Source organism: Protomyctophum parallelum, assembly GCF_964188405.1.
Source record: "Protomyctophum parallelum genome assembly, chromosome: 12".
In the NCBI taxonomy this organism is placed as follows: domain Eukaryota; kingdom Metazoa; phylum Chordata; class Actinopteri; order Myctophiformes; family Myctophidae; genus Protomyctophum; species Protomyctophum parallelum.
The window spans coordinates 16,267,663-16,283,712 of record NC_139712.1 but is presented as its reverse complement, the minus strand read 5'-3'; the positions used below and the strand labels follow the sequence as shown (position 1 = coordinate 16,283,712).

Genomic DNA, 16,050 nt, shown 5'->3' with positions numbered 1-16,050 from the left:
GAGAACGCCGGCTGCGTGGAAGAAACGAGAGAAGTTTAGCAGCAACAATCTAAGATTAATTTCCACTCTTTAAAGGTAAGCTGTAAAGACGTGTTATGCAACCAACTGAACCAAGAACTGAAACCCGTTCCAACAATCTGGAACAAACTACCACTATTTTTCGTAATGTCACCAAGTTTGTTAAAAATAAGTTCACCATGAGGTCTCACCAGCTTAACATTTGAACTGTAACAAGCACAACTTAAATCTGAAATGAATATTTGCACAATGTTTTTAAAATATAAATTTGTATCTTTACCTAACTTCTCACCTGTTAACCTGACTGTACCAGGAATCCAGACAATATGGAGGCACCTGGTAAATTTTCTCACCTGCGGGAGCGAGATGTCAGTGTGCCTATGCTCAGGGTGAAGATGTCCCGGAGGAGATCACAATCTCAAAAGGAGAACCGGGAGCGTGCCGTCAACAGCCGCAGGCAGCTTGACCAGGTCCCTGAGCTGGACTCGACACCGGAAGCCTCCATGGCAGTCAACATCTCCAATGTTAAGGAGACGGCGCCACCGGTTGGACAGTCTGATAAAGGTAAGGCTTGATTGTACTATAAATGCATGCAACTTAAAACCCTACCCATTTTGTTCACATTCAAGATTATATTGCCGTCAAAACAGGAAATTTGGTTGTAACAATTTATTTTCTGCACAGACTTGGCTGCCACACAACGACTGGAGATGCTTAAAAGATGGAAGGAGACTAAGAGCTTAATAAAGGAGAAGGAGAAGAGGGAGAAGGAACGTAAGGGGGTCTTTAAGGTGGGCTTATATCGCCCCACAGACTCATTCTCCCTACAGCTTCCGGTTGCCAAACCCTGTGAGGTGAGCGGGCATTCAAAGCCAGATAAAGTGGCACTACTGATTTTGTCACGCTATGATCATGTATATAAAGCTATACTTGTTTTCAATGCATGCACCACACTTATTTGTTTTATGCTGAAAATGCTAACAGAAGTTGCACTGTTATGGTAATTAGTTATTGTCCCTCCTTCCTACCAGGCAGCTGTGAAAGTGACACAGACCCGCAGCACACGTTTAACAAAGCTGGACCAGCAGGTGACTTGTAACTCCATAACCCCACCCAGCTCTGTCACGTCAATTTGCATGAGCATTGAATGACTTCTACTTATGCTTGTCTCCATATTGTCCCATAGCCAAACAAGCCTGTAGTAGGAAGAATGACCAGGAGCCGCACAGCTCTTGTCCAGCCACAGCGAGCCCAAGCTACAACCAGCGCCAAAGTTGTCCAACCAGCTGTACAATCTGCCAGAGCCAAAGTCCAACCAGCTGCTACCAGGGGCAATGCTGTCCCTAGAGGTAACTAATTGCAGTCTGAGACAGAAACCATGTTTGGGACTGAAATTATCTTGCTTTATAATGATGCATTCAAACAAATGGGCCTGTGCTATAACAAATTGCTGTACAAAGTTCTTACTGTAATTCCTCATTATTGGGTTATTGAATAATTCAATGTATTCAGCATTGAGATTCTACGCTACGATATCATCCAAATCTTGTGGTGTTTTTATTTTTAGCAGGGCCAGTGGCTTGTGCAGCAACTATCTCAAATGTGGACAGGCCTGCTGGAGGTACACACATTTTCTGCTATTCTCATCTGGTGTTTCAGTTAAACCTTTTGCCTTAAAAGACCTATAACATAAAATTCAACTTTTCCAATTTCTTTTGTGTTTTTGGGTCTCCCTATGTGTTTCTATCCCCACAAATAACCATATCATATTGGTGCTTTAATGGAAATTGATCTCAGGAACAGCTGATTTTGTCATTGTGATGTAATCAATGTCGCCCTACTTTGTATAATTCCTCTTCAGTCCCAAATTCGCATCTCCACTTTGTTTACAATGTCCACCATTGTTGATTTTCCAAGCTGGAATGGCAACAAGCCTGGTTTTATCTAGCATCAGTATTATAATGACTCAAATATTAAATCTGCATATCGGCACTCCCACCACCTCAGGACATTGTGGTACTGGTTATATCAGAGTGGTGATTGAAGCTCAAACCATTAGTAATAACTTTGAGGGACATAGACAATATGATACTAAACTGTTTTAAAATGTATGTTATTTGCACTTTAACCCTTAGCATAGAACATGTGGGTATTTGTCAATTAATGCATTTTTAAAATGTGTTTTTTAGGTAGGACAACAAGGGGCAATGCTAAGCCTGTAGCAACCTCTACTGGCAGAGGCAAGAACAAAGGTATGCACAATATCCTAACTATGACTTTAGTCTTTTGCTTGTTTACTTTGTTTATTTGCCTGCTGTACTTGATACCTGATTTCTGTGTTCTAATTCAGCTGTGGATGTCAAGACTGTGTCAGCAGTGGTTGACGAGACTGCAGCTGTGGTGAGATTTTAATTATAGAATGAGTGTAATGGTCCTATGTCTCCATGCTTCACACTGAGCTGAATACATATGTAAATATTTGTCTATTGTGTTCTTTTAGATTCATGCTGTATGTTAACGGTGACTAATTGTGCTCTGGAGCTCCTTGGGTCTGAACTAAATATTGAATGTGGGGAGTAAAGTGGTTCTGTTTTATTAACCTCGGAAGCAGGGTGCAGAATCAACTCTCCGTGAGGAGGAAGTGGAGTTGGTGGCGGAATCTGATACCCTTGCTCCCAGGCCTGCCACTGAGGGTACCTCCTCCTTCGCCCCTAAAGGGTTTGTGTTTGAGACCCCCGCTGGCCTCTCCACATTCAACTTTGAGCCGCTTACTCCACGCTCTGTGGACACCTTCCTCAGACCCAGGTTTGTGCCTTCCTTGACTCAAGAATCTTGAATTTTATCTTGTCACATGACTGGTTCGTGGACCTTGCTATGCGGGAAAAGTCAGTTCCCAAACCATGGATTGGAATTCTACTTTTAACTCTGCTTTCCCCCTGCCAGCTCAATTTTGAACTTCCCACCTGTTCCCCCATTGGAGCCTGAGACGAGTGGACCGTCTCCTCCTAAATCCCCGCTCCGCTCACCTCAGGCTCCGACCAGCCCCCAGGAGCCCCAACATGACGTGCCATACTTCAAGTAAGAAAATTAGGCAGAACGATCGTCAAACTTGACATGAAGTTATGTACTAGTATACATGGAATCACAAGTCTGACTTAGTATTGTGTTCACAGTTTAATCGTTTTCTGGTCTCTGTATCAGGTCACAGGTCATCACTGAAACGGCCAGGCTGACCAGCCTCAGTCAGCCCTGGGAGGTGAAAGTGGACGATGACTCCATCCCTGAAGAGAGTGAGTCTACCTGCTCAACAGGAACCAGAGGGACACATTGTGACTGTCAATATTAATCAAGCCTGTCGTTGCTGTCAGAAGGAAACCTTGAATGTCCAAACGATACTTCAATTAAAATTGGGGTATAAAGGACCTGTGTTTCAGTGGCACAAGGGCTTAATACTTATATTAATACATTGGTTTAATATATTTCAAACTTATACATGTAGACTTTTCCACAACTAGTAGAGCTACAAGCTCACACGTTTTTGCGACGCTGTAGTAGGAATTAGGGCATTGATTTATAAAAATCACACCCATGTGAAGTGAGGGGTGCTCTTATCATCATTCTCTATGATGCTATGATTAGGTGATATGATGTAAAACAAACTGTCAAAACATAAAATTCTCTTTATTGTTAATGGGATTTAATGTTTGTGTTGGACAAAAAACCCAATTTATTTCTCCATTGTCAACATTGAACTAAAAACAAACAAACCTGTATATAGGAGGGACTATCTCGCCTCAAAAATGTAAATGTGGAGATGCAGGGTTTCTTCCAGACTTAAGATTATTCTGAGTTGTAACTCTTCCCTCTTGTACATGTTTGTGTTTAGTGAGGGATCGTATGCGCACAGCAGTGGGCCAGGCCAGGTTGCTCATGAAGGAGCGTTTTGGCCAGTTTCTGGGGCTTATTGATGACTGTGAGCTTGGACGAGGGGAAAAGCCCACCATCTGCAATGACCTGGAGGGTTTCTGGGATATGGTGTATCCCCAGGTAGGGGCTCATGTTCATGATTCATCCCAGTTTGTTTTGACCCGCTTTGTTTAGTTTATGATGGATTGATAACAAACTGAACTGGGAACATTTAATGAACAAAGCGGAGATCTGGGCACACTTAAAGAAAAACTTTATTCAACCGACATGTTTCGACCTATACGGTCTTCATCAGGAAGTGCTGAAGTGTTTGTGCCCGGATCTCCGCTTTGTTCTGTGTTATCCCGATTGATCTCAGGAGCAATGTTTTTTACATTTTGTATACCTGCACACCTCCTGAGCACCTGGTTGCTTCCTTGCCTGGGAACATTTAATGTCGTTTTTTTTTCTTTCTTTTCACTTAATTTTTATTGAAGGAAGAACAGACAAGAAAATATACAACTGACAAGACTATACGAAAAGAAAGTTAACGCTGCTCTAACCTAACATGAATCTCTGGGCATAGTAAAATGCTACTATGTACTGCAACACATTAAGCATTTTAATACAATTATTTCCTTTTTTCAGGTTGAAGATGTAGTTCGGAAGTTTGATGCGCTCAAGGAGGCTGAAGCAAGATGCTGGGTGGAAGAAAATAAACCTGCACCGCGTCGGAGGAAGATTGTCAAGGTAAATATCGAACTAGCCAACATTTGCTTTTGTGTCCCTTTTGCTTGGCATGACGTGAGATATTTAAAGCCTGTGAGGGTATCTGTTACATAATTGTCTTCAGCTGCTTGTTAATCCTCTGAGCCAATTTGTGCTTTCCTCAGAAACCACCTCCCGCTGCTGCTCCGAAGGGCGTAGGCACGAATGCCGAGGCCAAGTCACGCCTGGCTGCTGTTAAGGCAGCAATGAAGGCCAAGCAGCAGGCTGCAGAGGTGGAGAAGGCTGCCGAGGCTGCTGGCACAGAAGACGACGCCAGCATCGAGGTGTCTGAAGCCCCAACAGCTACCCAGGCCACAGACACAGCCGTGGTCCCGGCCCATGAAAATTACACTCCAGACAGCTCAGTTGTTGAGGTGAACATCTTATGTGTCCATTTCTAAATGCTAGCGCTACATTGTCTACAAAATGAACTACTCGGCCCAGGCCGTAGCGTAACGGTCTGGGCACCGGACTGGTGATCCAGTCGCGGTGTGCCGCGGGTTCGACTCCCGAACCCGACACGGCCTTTACCGCATGTCATCCCCCCATCTCTCTCCCGTTTCCTGTCAGCCTACTATCTGTCCCTTAAAAAAATCAATAAAAGGCGTAAGCCGCAAAAAAAATATCTTAAAAAAAAAAAAAAATGAACTACTCCATGACAGCTAAGATGGACCAGCCAGTTCTCAGTTGTGCTATATATTTAGATTTGTGTCTTCACCTGTTAACCCTAATCTTAGTTACTCTAAATGCAATTAAATTATTCATCACTCTGAAGCACATGCTTGTTGTCATTCAGTAACCAAATCTCTTGTGATTAAAGGATGGTCCTGGCTTGGATATGGCGAGATACTTGCAGCCATCAGATAGATGCAGCCTGTCAGCGCTACCTGTGGATGTAGAAATGGAGAGTCCTATCGCTCTGCGTGGGGATGAGCAAACGCAGGAGGATGCCACTATGCCTCCCACAGGTAAGGTTTTTACACCATTAACACATTGGGACGGATGCTAAGGCAGAATTTAATTCACTCGTTTTTGTAAGTTTCTCCAAAAAATTGTCAGGCTTTCAGTCCTAAATGGGTTAAAGTGATGGTGTGAAATCTTAATCAAGCACATGTAATTGCATATTCACTGAATGTGGCTGTCAATCACTGTTGTCACTGTTTCTCACTTAGATTTGGACCAGCTATTGCCACCACAGGCTGCCTTTGAGGTACACGCTTTTCTTTGTTGCAAAAACTAGTAGCCACTTAAGCACTACTTTGGTGTACAACATCTATACTTTAAACTATATTGTCATGCCTCTTATTTCATATTCTAGGTTGGCTTCAGGCCTATTCAGTGGAGACCATTTTGACAGTCTTTCTGCTTTGTTTCTCAGGCCCAAAATGCTGAATCAGACCTCCTGTTCACCCCCAACCTGAACCAGAAGTGTCTGCCCAAGTGACCTGATGGCCTTTACAACTAATGGAGATTCTTCTTTTTTTTTTTTAAACCTGAGCTTATGTGTATATGTTGCATGATGTGTTTTTCTTATCTGCAGCTTTTATTTATTTCTTAGCGCTCAATGTTTTAGCTTCATATTCAAAATCTATTTTTTATTTGATGTTCAAGTTCAAAATAAATCTTCGTATAAATCTAGTTTGTAATGGATCTTTTACTTAAATATCTTGTTCACTTGACTCACACTGATAACCTGATAACATGCATTAACCCATCTGATCTGGCCAATTCTAAATCCTTACTCATCCTGACATTTTCTGAAAAACTCTATGCTATACAGGTATACCCCAAAAGGGGATTCCTGGCCTGTCCTAAATGCATGATCACTGCATAGGACTTGAAACAACTCTTCAGTTGAGATTTTTTTTGTTGCTTTATTGCATGTGATAAGGGTACAGAAAGTAATATGCTTAGACAAAAGCTAAGCAACAGTATGGGAAATGTTGACAACAAATGCTGTTGGGCATACATATTGCTTCCAATAATTGTTGCATATCTGTATCAGGGTATATTGGTAAATCTTTTGTTGGCATGGCTGGATAGAGGAACTTAGTACATCAGCTATCAATGGTAGGTGGTGTTGGAACAGTGGTTCGCAACCTTTCTGGATGAAGTGTTCAAAGATTTCATTTTGGGTCCGGTGCCAGCACTGAGGATACATTGACTTCAAACTCTTGTCCATCAACTTTCTCTGCTGCCGTCTCCTCTAACTCTTTCCCCCGCCGCCTCTCCTCTTCCTCCCACTCTTTCAGCCTGGAATGGAGAGATCACTTGAAATGACATGGCAATTCTTCCCCTTAGATTTGCTGAAGTGGTCAAACTAGCACTAATCAAGGTCAGGCATTCTACACATCTAGTTTGAACCAGACTACCTGGTCTGTTCTAAGACCTTGGCCAGGCTGATGCGTTTCTGGGCCTCCTGGTGTAACCTCCCTTCCTCCACCTCCCTGCTCAGCAGTCTGCTGTAGTCGTATGCAGGGAATAAGATCTGGCTGAAGAACTGATGTGTCCTCTGGATCCATTGATCCATTTCATCACCATGAGTCAGTGGACCTCCAACTCTTACTTGCTCCGCAGCCCTTTCTGTAGGTTCTGGATATAATTATAGACAACCTTTTACATTGGCATGACTTGCAGGGAATGTTTAAAAGCCTAGCTCATACTTTGTTAACACAACCATGTCACTTATTTAAGTTATTTTTGAGGGCCGCTAGCCTCCCTATGTCCAGCTTTGTGTCTGTGTGTATTTGATTGCCTAGATAGATAGCTTTATTGTCATTCAGCAGATACATAAAATGCATAAGAGAACGAAATGTCGTTTCACTGGCTTTTAGTATGCTAGTTAAAAGAGCTAAAATACTATTACAATCTAAAATCCACTTAAAAACAAATAAATTAAAAGCACCATTAGTTCATTTGGAGACAAGATATTGCACAACAGGAGTCCTTATAGCAGCATATAGGGGGAAAGGTTAGGGGATATTGCACGTGTTCAAAAGTCTGATGGCTTGGGGGAAAACGCTCTTGGAGAATCTTGCTGTTTTACTCCCAATGCTTCGATACGATACCTTCTGCCAGAAGGCAACAGAGTGAACAGTCCCTGGTGTGGGTGGGTGGGGTCACTCATTTCTGATGTTGTTGGCCCTAGACAGACAGCGGTTGTGCGCTGTGTCCTTGATGGAAGGCAGTGATGTCCCGATGATTTTCTCCGCTGTCCTCACTACTCTCTGTAATGTTTTCCAGTCTGCTTCTTTGCAGCTTCCAGACCAGACAGAGATGCAGTTTGTCAGGATGCTCTCTATAGTTCCCCTGTAGAACGTAGTGAGGATGGGAGCGGGGAGTTGGGCTCTTCTCATCCGGCGCAGAAAGAACAGCCGTTTCTGGGCTCTCTTCACAAGAGAGGACGTGATAGATTGTCTGTGATCTGTACCCCCAGGAACTTAGTGCTGCTCACTACATCCACTGCAGTGTCCTCTATAAGGAGTGGTGAGTGGCTGCGCTGGTTCTTTCTGAAGTCAACAATGACCTCTCTTGTTTTGGCTTCAGACGCCTTTCTTACAGTTTGATGTGTGCTGCTTCCTTGGGCACCGAAGGTTTTAACCTATTTCTCCTTGTCTTTGACAACTTTCTTTTGAATGCGGAGCATGCAAGATAAGCAGAACGGATGAAGGAGAGAGAGAGAGAATCTTGAGACTTTACGTTGAGATCAGTCCATTTTAACTGGACCCGTTACATTCACAGTGAACACCACCATCCTTTTCCAGCAAGAACCAATGCATGATATGCAGGAAAGCAGCAATCAGACACATGCAGTAAAAGCAAAATTGATTGAGCAAAATAAAACAATGGAGAGGAGTATCTGGCTAACAATCACAATGCACTACAGTACACCAATAACTGTTTTCCAGTTGAAATCCTTTTTATTTTATTTTTTATATTATTCGTTGTGGGGAGCGAAGGAGGCTTAGCAGGGCTGAGCATGAGTGCAGATTGCAGCACCTGTTGCACAGGTGCAAAGTTCCCACGTCTTCCCAGCATTGGACATGATTTTTCCACCAAGTTCCAGGAACATTCAATATCTTTGGACACTGTGTATGCGATAACCACTAGGCTACATACCGTATAAAAGAAACCTCACCAAGTGGACCATCCAGTCTTTCTGTCCTCCTCCAGTCACCATGATGGTAAGAGAAATTGCACTGACCTAAGCCTAAGGGAAGAGGGATATGTATGATTGACTAGACATTTTATATTTCTTTATGCAGACTTTTTATTAACTATACTAACTATATTGTTTTTATTGGGGACGAATTTCATATCCACGGTACATACAAACTTGGAGGCCTACTCTAGGCCTACATATTGCATGTTAATTAACCCCTTGAAGTCTAGCGTTCCTATTCTGGGTTGAACATTCAGCAAAAATAGCCGATCTACAAATTTGTTTGCCATGCGTTGTGTGCTCGTAGAATTTTTTTTTCAGCAAAGATAGTAGAGCACTTGACTTATGTCAACTTAGTAATAGGGTTTAAGCGATTAGTTTATTTCAATGTTAAGAACAATTTTAGTCTATGCAACTGGTCCTGTTAGCTTAATTGTATTTATGTAGGCCTCTTGCATTGTTATGGCATAATTGTTAGAAATAAGTTCTAAAATATATATATTTTTTCCCCTCACCCCATCCCTCCCCCCACAGTTATCGTCATCATTAAACAATATAAAAAATAACAATAACAATTGAGTACAGACATACAAAAACAACCATGTATATTTGACAATATGAACAGTAGGAAACAAAAATAATAATTTAAGCACAGATAACAAAAACAATATAAATAACAAAAAATAAAACAAAATAAAATAAAACAAACTAAATACAATTATGAGTTGGATTATTATAGTTCAAAAGAGTTACAAGTTATGTTGGAAAATATTGTGTTGAATCGGAACATTGTCATACAGCACCCTCTATACACAGTTTTATTGTCATGAGGAAGCAAAAAACACACAGTATTGGTTCAATTAGTCTGTCGGAAGTACCCTCAGATTCTCAAAGTAGGTAATGAATGGTTGAAGTACCCTCAGATTCTCAAAGTAGGTAATGAATGGTTGAAGTACCCTCAGATTCTCAAAGTAGGTAATGAATGGTTGAAGTACCCTCAGATTCTCAAAGTAGGTAATGAATGGTTGCCAGCTAGAAAATAACCTTTCTGTTGAACCTCTAATTGTAAACTTTATTTTTTAGGTTTTTAAGTTCTAAAATATTGTCAGTAGACCAGCAAAAAATTAATTCTGTTTTTCATTTCTTTTTTAATCCTAGCCATTATATCAAGTGGCGTTGGTCCTGTGTCTCCTGGCTCCGGCGGTTGTGAGTTTCCGGGCTAAAGACTGTCAGGAAATCCAGACATATCTATCTAATGCAGGTCCCAGTGGTGTCTACACTATCTATCCCGTTGATGGCTATACTGCTGTAGACGTGTACTGTGACATGGACACTGACGGCGGGGGATGGACGGTAAGAATATTTCAATGTTCTGCAGGATGGTTGTACAGTATATATATTTTTTGTTAAATGTTTTTTATTTTAAGACAAAACTCACAATAATACACGTTAACAACATGAATGACTTAAAGAAAACAAAACACATATAAAACAACACATAACAGCAAAAGCAAGGAACACAAAAACAAACAATCCCAAATCCGCATAGCACACAATCTACCTGGGACGATGTTCTATGAACAAAATTTAGATGAATTTGTTGATGATCAGGATTCCTAGAAGACAGGACAACATTAGACCACACTGTATCCCAGCTCCAATCTGGATCTAGATTTGGTTGTACAGTATATTTCACTCTCATGCCATCTTACGTTATGCAGAAAATGTTTACTGAATGCATTGAAAGTGTGTGAAATGTCATATCCATGGGTGGCACCAATACAACTAAGTATAGCATATATAACATATATACACTATAGAATAAATAAATAAATAAATACTTAAATAAATAAAAATATAGACTCAATATTAATATTAAGTCAATGTTATTGGATAAGCAGAGCTGCATATTACTTCATACTATCATATCTCTATTCTCTTTTGCTTTGTCACACTCTCTGTTTTACTGCTAAGGTTTTCCAAAGACGGATGGATGGCACAGTGTCATTTTACAGAACCTGGGACGATTACAAGAAAGGTTTTGGCAATGCTGATGGAGAATACTGGCTAGGTGAGAAGCTACACTATGTTGAATAATCATCTTCTATCCATACCTATATAACAGGTGCAGAGCTGTAATATAAATGGTTGATAGACACACAACCCTCTAACAACGAATTTGTGACAGCAATTCTTGTAACATTGCAACACATGTCCTTGTAATGTCTTACTACTGTAGGGCTGGAGAACCTCTACCACCTGACTTCCATTAGAACCGAGTTGAGAGTGGACATGGAGGACTTTAGTGCGATTCATGGGAACGAAGCATTTGCCCACTATGCCTCGTTTGAAGTCGACTCGGAGGCCTATGGATACATGCTGCACGTTGATCGTTTCCAAAATGGAGGAGCAGGTATGTTTGACAAGTAAGATAAGTGAGATCATCACTGTAAGTGTAACTGCATTCATCACACAGTTCAATTAAGTGTTAATTTGACAATATTACAAGTACAACCTGACTGTAAAATTAACAGTCAGAATTTCAATGTGGAGGATCACCCAGTAGTAGCTCAAATCCGCATTATTTGGTAAATTAATGAGTGTCATAATAAACATGTATGTACTGTATGTGCAGTATATTAAAAGTTGCTATTGCATCTTTGGTGACAATGGGCTATGATGAGTGTGTGGTGGTGGTGATGATGATGATGTGATTATTGTTATGATACCTTGTCCTTTTAACTCTTTCCACAGGTGACTCACTAAACTATCACGATGGACAGAAATTCTCCACCCCAGACCGAGACCAGGATAGCGCGTATGGCCATAATTGTGCTGAAGATCTTCTGGGAGGTTTCTGGTACAACGATTGTCATCATTCAAATCCTAATGGGATTTATCTGTTGGCTGATGACAGGCGTGGGTTTGGTGTTGGATGGAGTGCATGGAGACAGTCAAGTCTGAGTTCTATTGCTATGAAGATCAGACCACAACGACGCAGGGAAGACGAGGAGGAAAATGCATAGATGTCTAGTTTCATTCAGGGGTGGAAAAATAAGTACTCAATTGTTTTGCTTAAGTTAAAAGTATTAATACTGCAATGTAGAAAATACTCTGTAACAAGTAAAAGTACGGAATTAAAATTAGTAAAAGTACAAAAGTCTCCTTTCTTCTCTTTTCTCTTTCTCTCTCTTTTTATCAAAAGTACAAAAGTGTTGGCATAAACTAAAGTACCAAAAATTAAAGTACTCATTATGCATAACGTCCCATTTTCAGGTTTTCAAATGTATACAAATAGATCAGGTATTTTCAAATGGCCGAAATGTATTTTAGGGCTGAAGTGTTTTGTAATAATCAAAATCTACAAAGTAATGGCCTAAAATTAAATTAACTGCTAGAAGTTAATTTCGTCACCGTCATAGTATAGAGATCGACTACTATACAATCAAACAAATCGAGCGGCTGTGGCTCAGGAGATAGAGCAGATCAATGATCCCTGGGTCGGCTGTTCAAATCCCGGCTCCTCCTGTCTACATGTCGAAGTGTCCTTGGGCAAGACACTGAACCCTACATTGCCTCCAATGAGTCGGTCGGTGTAAGCTTGCCACCATTGGTGTGTGAATGTGGGAAGTGAGGACACTGGCGTCGACTGTTCGCCGCTTCACCTCCCAATGTATGAATGAATGAACCATTGTAAGTAAAGCACTTTGAGCACTTGGAAAAGCACTATAAAAATGGAATTAATTAAAAATGCAATTCATTAAATCTGTATACAAGATAATTTCAGATTTCAGAGAGGGAGGGAAATACTAAATTAACTGTTAACTACATTAAAACATTTCACGGGTTGAGTTGGTAAAGGGGCAAGCGAGTCGTTTGGTATTCGGGGTTATAATGGGTTCTATCAGCTAACAACACACAGGATGGCGGGTGAGTCAAATAAGTTCACTTTGTTCAAGTACGTCACAGAATTATCCCTGCAGTAATAAATAACACAAGACAGCTGACACTCAGAAGTTAGAACACTTGGCAGGGAGGGACCGATATGTTCTGTAGAAGAATCCAAGGTTGAAGGTGTAAGTTAGCACTACCCAGAGTTAAAAGGGGTTTCTGTTGATAACTGTCAAGGTCTTGGTTGAGGTAACACTATCTCCAGTTGTCCGCGGGCCAAATATCACCTTGCAGATAGCACAACTTGTGACGTGAACCCATGACATTGAGTTTGACATTTGAATGTTTTCACAAAGGTGAAAATATTTGGTTCAGCTGCACTATAATAAAGAACTGAACCACGTAGGCAATATACTTAGTTGACCCGGGGTCACCTAGGCATCTAGGATGTACCCATTACGCAAACAGCAGTTCATTAATGCAAATAAATCACAATAAGCGCTCCTGGTGTGTAAGGACCTTTAGTCCAAGTTGAGGGCAGGCCTTATTCCATAATGTGCCCTACATAATTCACAGGCAATTCAATCTTTGAAATGAGTGAGCAGATACAAGTGTACAGTGTGTACTGTACACAGAAATGACCATGGTTCATGATCAATAGAAGGAATCCAAAAACAATGCAGTGTTAGAGAGATAGAGAAGCAACTGCCTCGCCCGTCAGTGACCGTCACCAACACAAATTAATGTATGTGGTGGAGACCGGATTATAGATTTTTATTAATAGTCTATTTTTATAATTATAGTCTATTAACCTGACTCAGCCAGATGGAAGAAGCTTGCTTCACACTTGTTTCACAAGTCAGGTTAACCCAAAATAATGCCCTACCTCTAATAGAGCACTTACAGGTGGCTGCAATTCCAGAACTTGCCCCTGTAAAAAAATCCAAGCCTATCACCATAAATGCCCACTCAAAAGGTTTACTGTACATATTTTTTCATTTTGATCAGCACTCATTTGTTTTCTACAAAGTATTGTATATTTGTCTGTCATACAATACTCAGGACCCCAATGGAAACAACCTACCGGTATAACACTTTCTTGGGTTCAATCCATTGTATTTGTATTAAACTCAATCCTTTTAACATTGTATTTGTATTAAACTGTGCTTTTGTTTTGCAAACCGTCTAGCACTACCAGTGGCGATGCATATTTATTAGAAGTTTGGCATAGAGACCAGATTGAATCAAGGTTTTTATTTTACCAGACAAGAAAGGCTTTACTGTAACACACTTTTAAGTTCCTATTAAATGTAGGCCTACTAGAATTTAATTATTTGATAGTGCAACTCTTATCAGTTCATACTGAATAGATAAATGACATGAAATGTTTCATCAATCAAGACACAAGTCTAATGTTTAACAGTTTTATGCATTTTATTTCATATTTAATAATCACATCACTAATTAACAAGTAATCACAATAAACACTTCTTTCAAACCCCAAAAATAAAGTTTGAAATTAATGAAAAACAAAACAAAAATAAAACGATAAGGAAATTCTGCAAATTATGTATGTCTAGCATTTAGCAAACACACCCCAGTGTTTCAGCATGCTCTTTAGGTACAGTAAGTGTTGTAACTATTAGTATGCTTGCATGTTTGGGTATGTGTATGTGTGCACTAGTGGTAGATGCAGCTCTATACTCCTAGCATAGATTACTTAGGAGCCTTTATTACACAAGCCAAACCTGACTACAGAGCTACAGTTAGTCTTCTTAAACTTCAACAAGGTTTGTGTTAGGGGTTAGGGTATGTCTGTGACACTCTAGGGCAGGTATTATGCAAGTGTATTTCTGTGTCATTGTGTAGGACTGCAAGGGTCAATGTGTATTGATGCCCCAAAACAGTATGGGCAACAATACTCCCAAAGTAAAAACCCGTAAATTACCCTTAACCCCCAAACCCTGCTTTAACGAGGAATTCCCTGGTCCACTGTGTCATCATGTCCAATGTGACTCATACAGATCATATTCAGCCGCATCCTTCTTTGTTGTATTTCCCTACCAACCCACAGAGGTCACTGTATCCTGCATGTTAATATCAAGATACATTTCCAGCAATTCAAAATATATTCAGTTCTTAAGACTGGGGTTTCCTGGTATTATTTAAAATATTTACCTGGGTGTTGTTTCTATGTGTAAATGCACACCAGAAGACTTTCTCCAAAATCAATTTCAACATTTCCATGCCAGCTAAAATTTAAAATCTGCGCCATTGCTAAAAAAGCCTGTTATGTGGGATTTTCAGCCTTGTGTGTTGGAGCAAAACCTTGCTGTGCACACACTCCCCCTCCAGAGTGGAACTTCAGGGCACATCTGTGCAACAGGCTGTGTAGACGGACAACGTTGCTGCACTAAAAGGCCCTGATTTTATCAACCACCCAGGGAATAGAACACTTTCAGCATAAACCCCAAGTAGCAACTGAAACACAACGATAAATACATATACAAAAGTGTTGCATCTTTAGTACATTATTTCTCAAAAGACATTCTTTCACTTTAACGACCCCTTTCTTATAAAAAGTTGGACTTGCCCAATAATAATAATAATAGTATGATATTAATAATTGTAATAGTCAGAATGATAAAACACTTCCTATAATTAACTCATTCAAAGGTAGATGAACATAAAGTTACTCTTCTTAACAAACTTAAGCCTAATTTATGTCGCTCTGTGAAAATAACCAATTTAAAGAAAACTGACATTTTTGGCCAGCAACACTTGGTATGAGAAAGTTAATTATTTGTTCCTGTGGCGATACAGAGTGCATAAACGGTAACATATCTATATACATCTGTGTGCAATCTCAATAGAGTGCTAAAGAACAGAACGACAAGAACAAAAACCCTGGGATAAAAGCTGAAGATAGCATGGCTGCAAACAGGCACAAGGAAAATCTTAACTAGGCGAGAAAGCTATCCACGGCGTCAGCTGTTTTCAAATATCTTGCCCTGGACTGGACTTAAAAAAGCATTCCTACATCCATATTTAAAACTTTTTTTTTTGTAGAAATCCACTCTATCGCTCAGTAAACGTTATTGCCAATTTCTGTCAAAACACGCACATCCTTCTCGATTGGCTTGATAAGTTATTCCTCAAATGTAAAGGGATAGAATTTTGTTCATTGGGAAGAAAATAAAAAAGTGGTATTTACTAGTATAAGCTCTTATTTCTTTTAAATCAAATTACACTGCTCCATCACAGTGGATGTTCTTTGATAATCAAGCATTAAGGTGCTATTGATT

The 16,050-nt window shown here is 40.3% G+C and overlaps 1 protein-coding gene across 1 annotated transcript; it reads left to right on the top strand.

The window, feature by feature from the left end:
- Positions 1 to 344: 344 nt before the first annotated feature.
- LOC310867539 (disks large-associated protein 5-like) lies at positions 345 to 6,136 on the top strand (the record flags this gene model as incomplete). Its single annotated transcript, XM_083777653.1, has 14 exons — positions 345 to 582; positions 703 to 872; positions 1,050 to 1,106; positions 1,205 to 1,367; positions 1,586 to 1,639; positions 2,208 to 2,270; positions 2,369 to 2,418; positions 2,630 to 2,823; positions 2,962 to 3,096; positions 3,220 to 3,308; positions 3,905 to 4,065; positions 4,573 to 4,674; positions 4,818 to 5,066; positions 6,071 to 6,136. The coding sequence occupies 14 exons, from the start codon at positions 345 to 347 to the stop codon at positions 6,134 to 6,136; spliced, it is 1,791 nt and encodes a 596-aa protein (XP_083633779.1).
- Between the last annotated feature and the right edge of the window lie 9,914 nt (positions 6,137 to 16,050).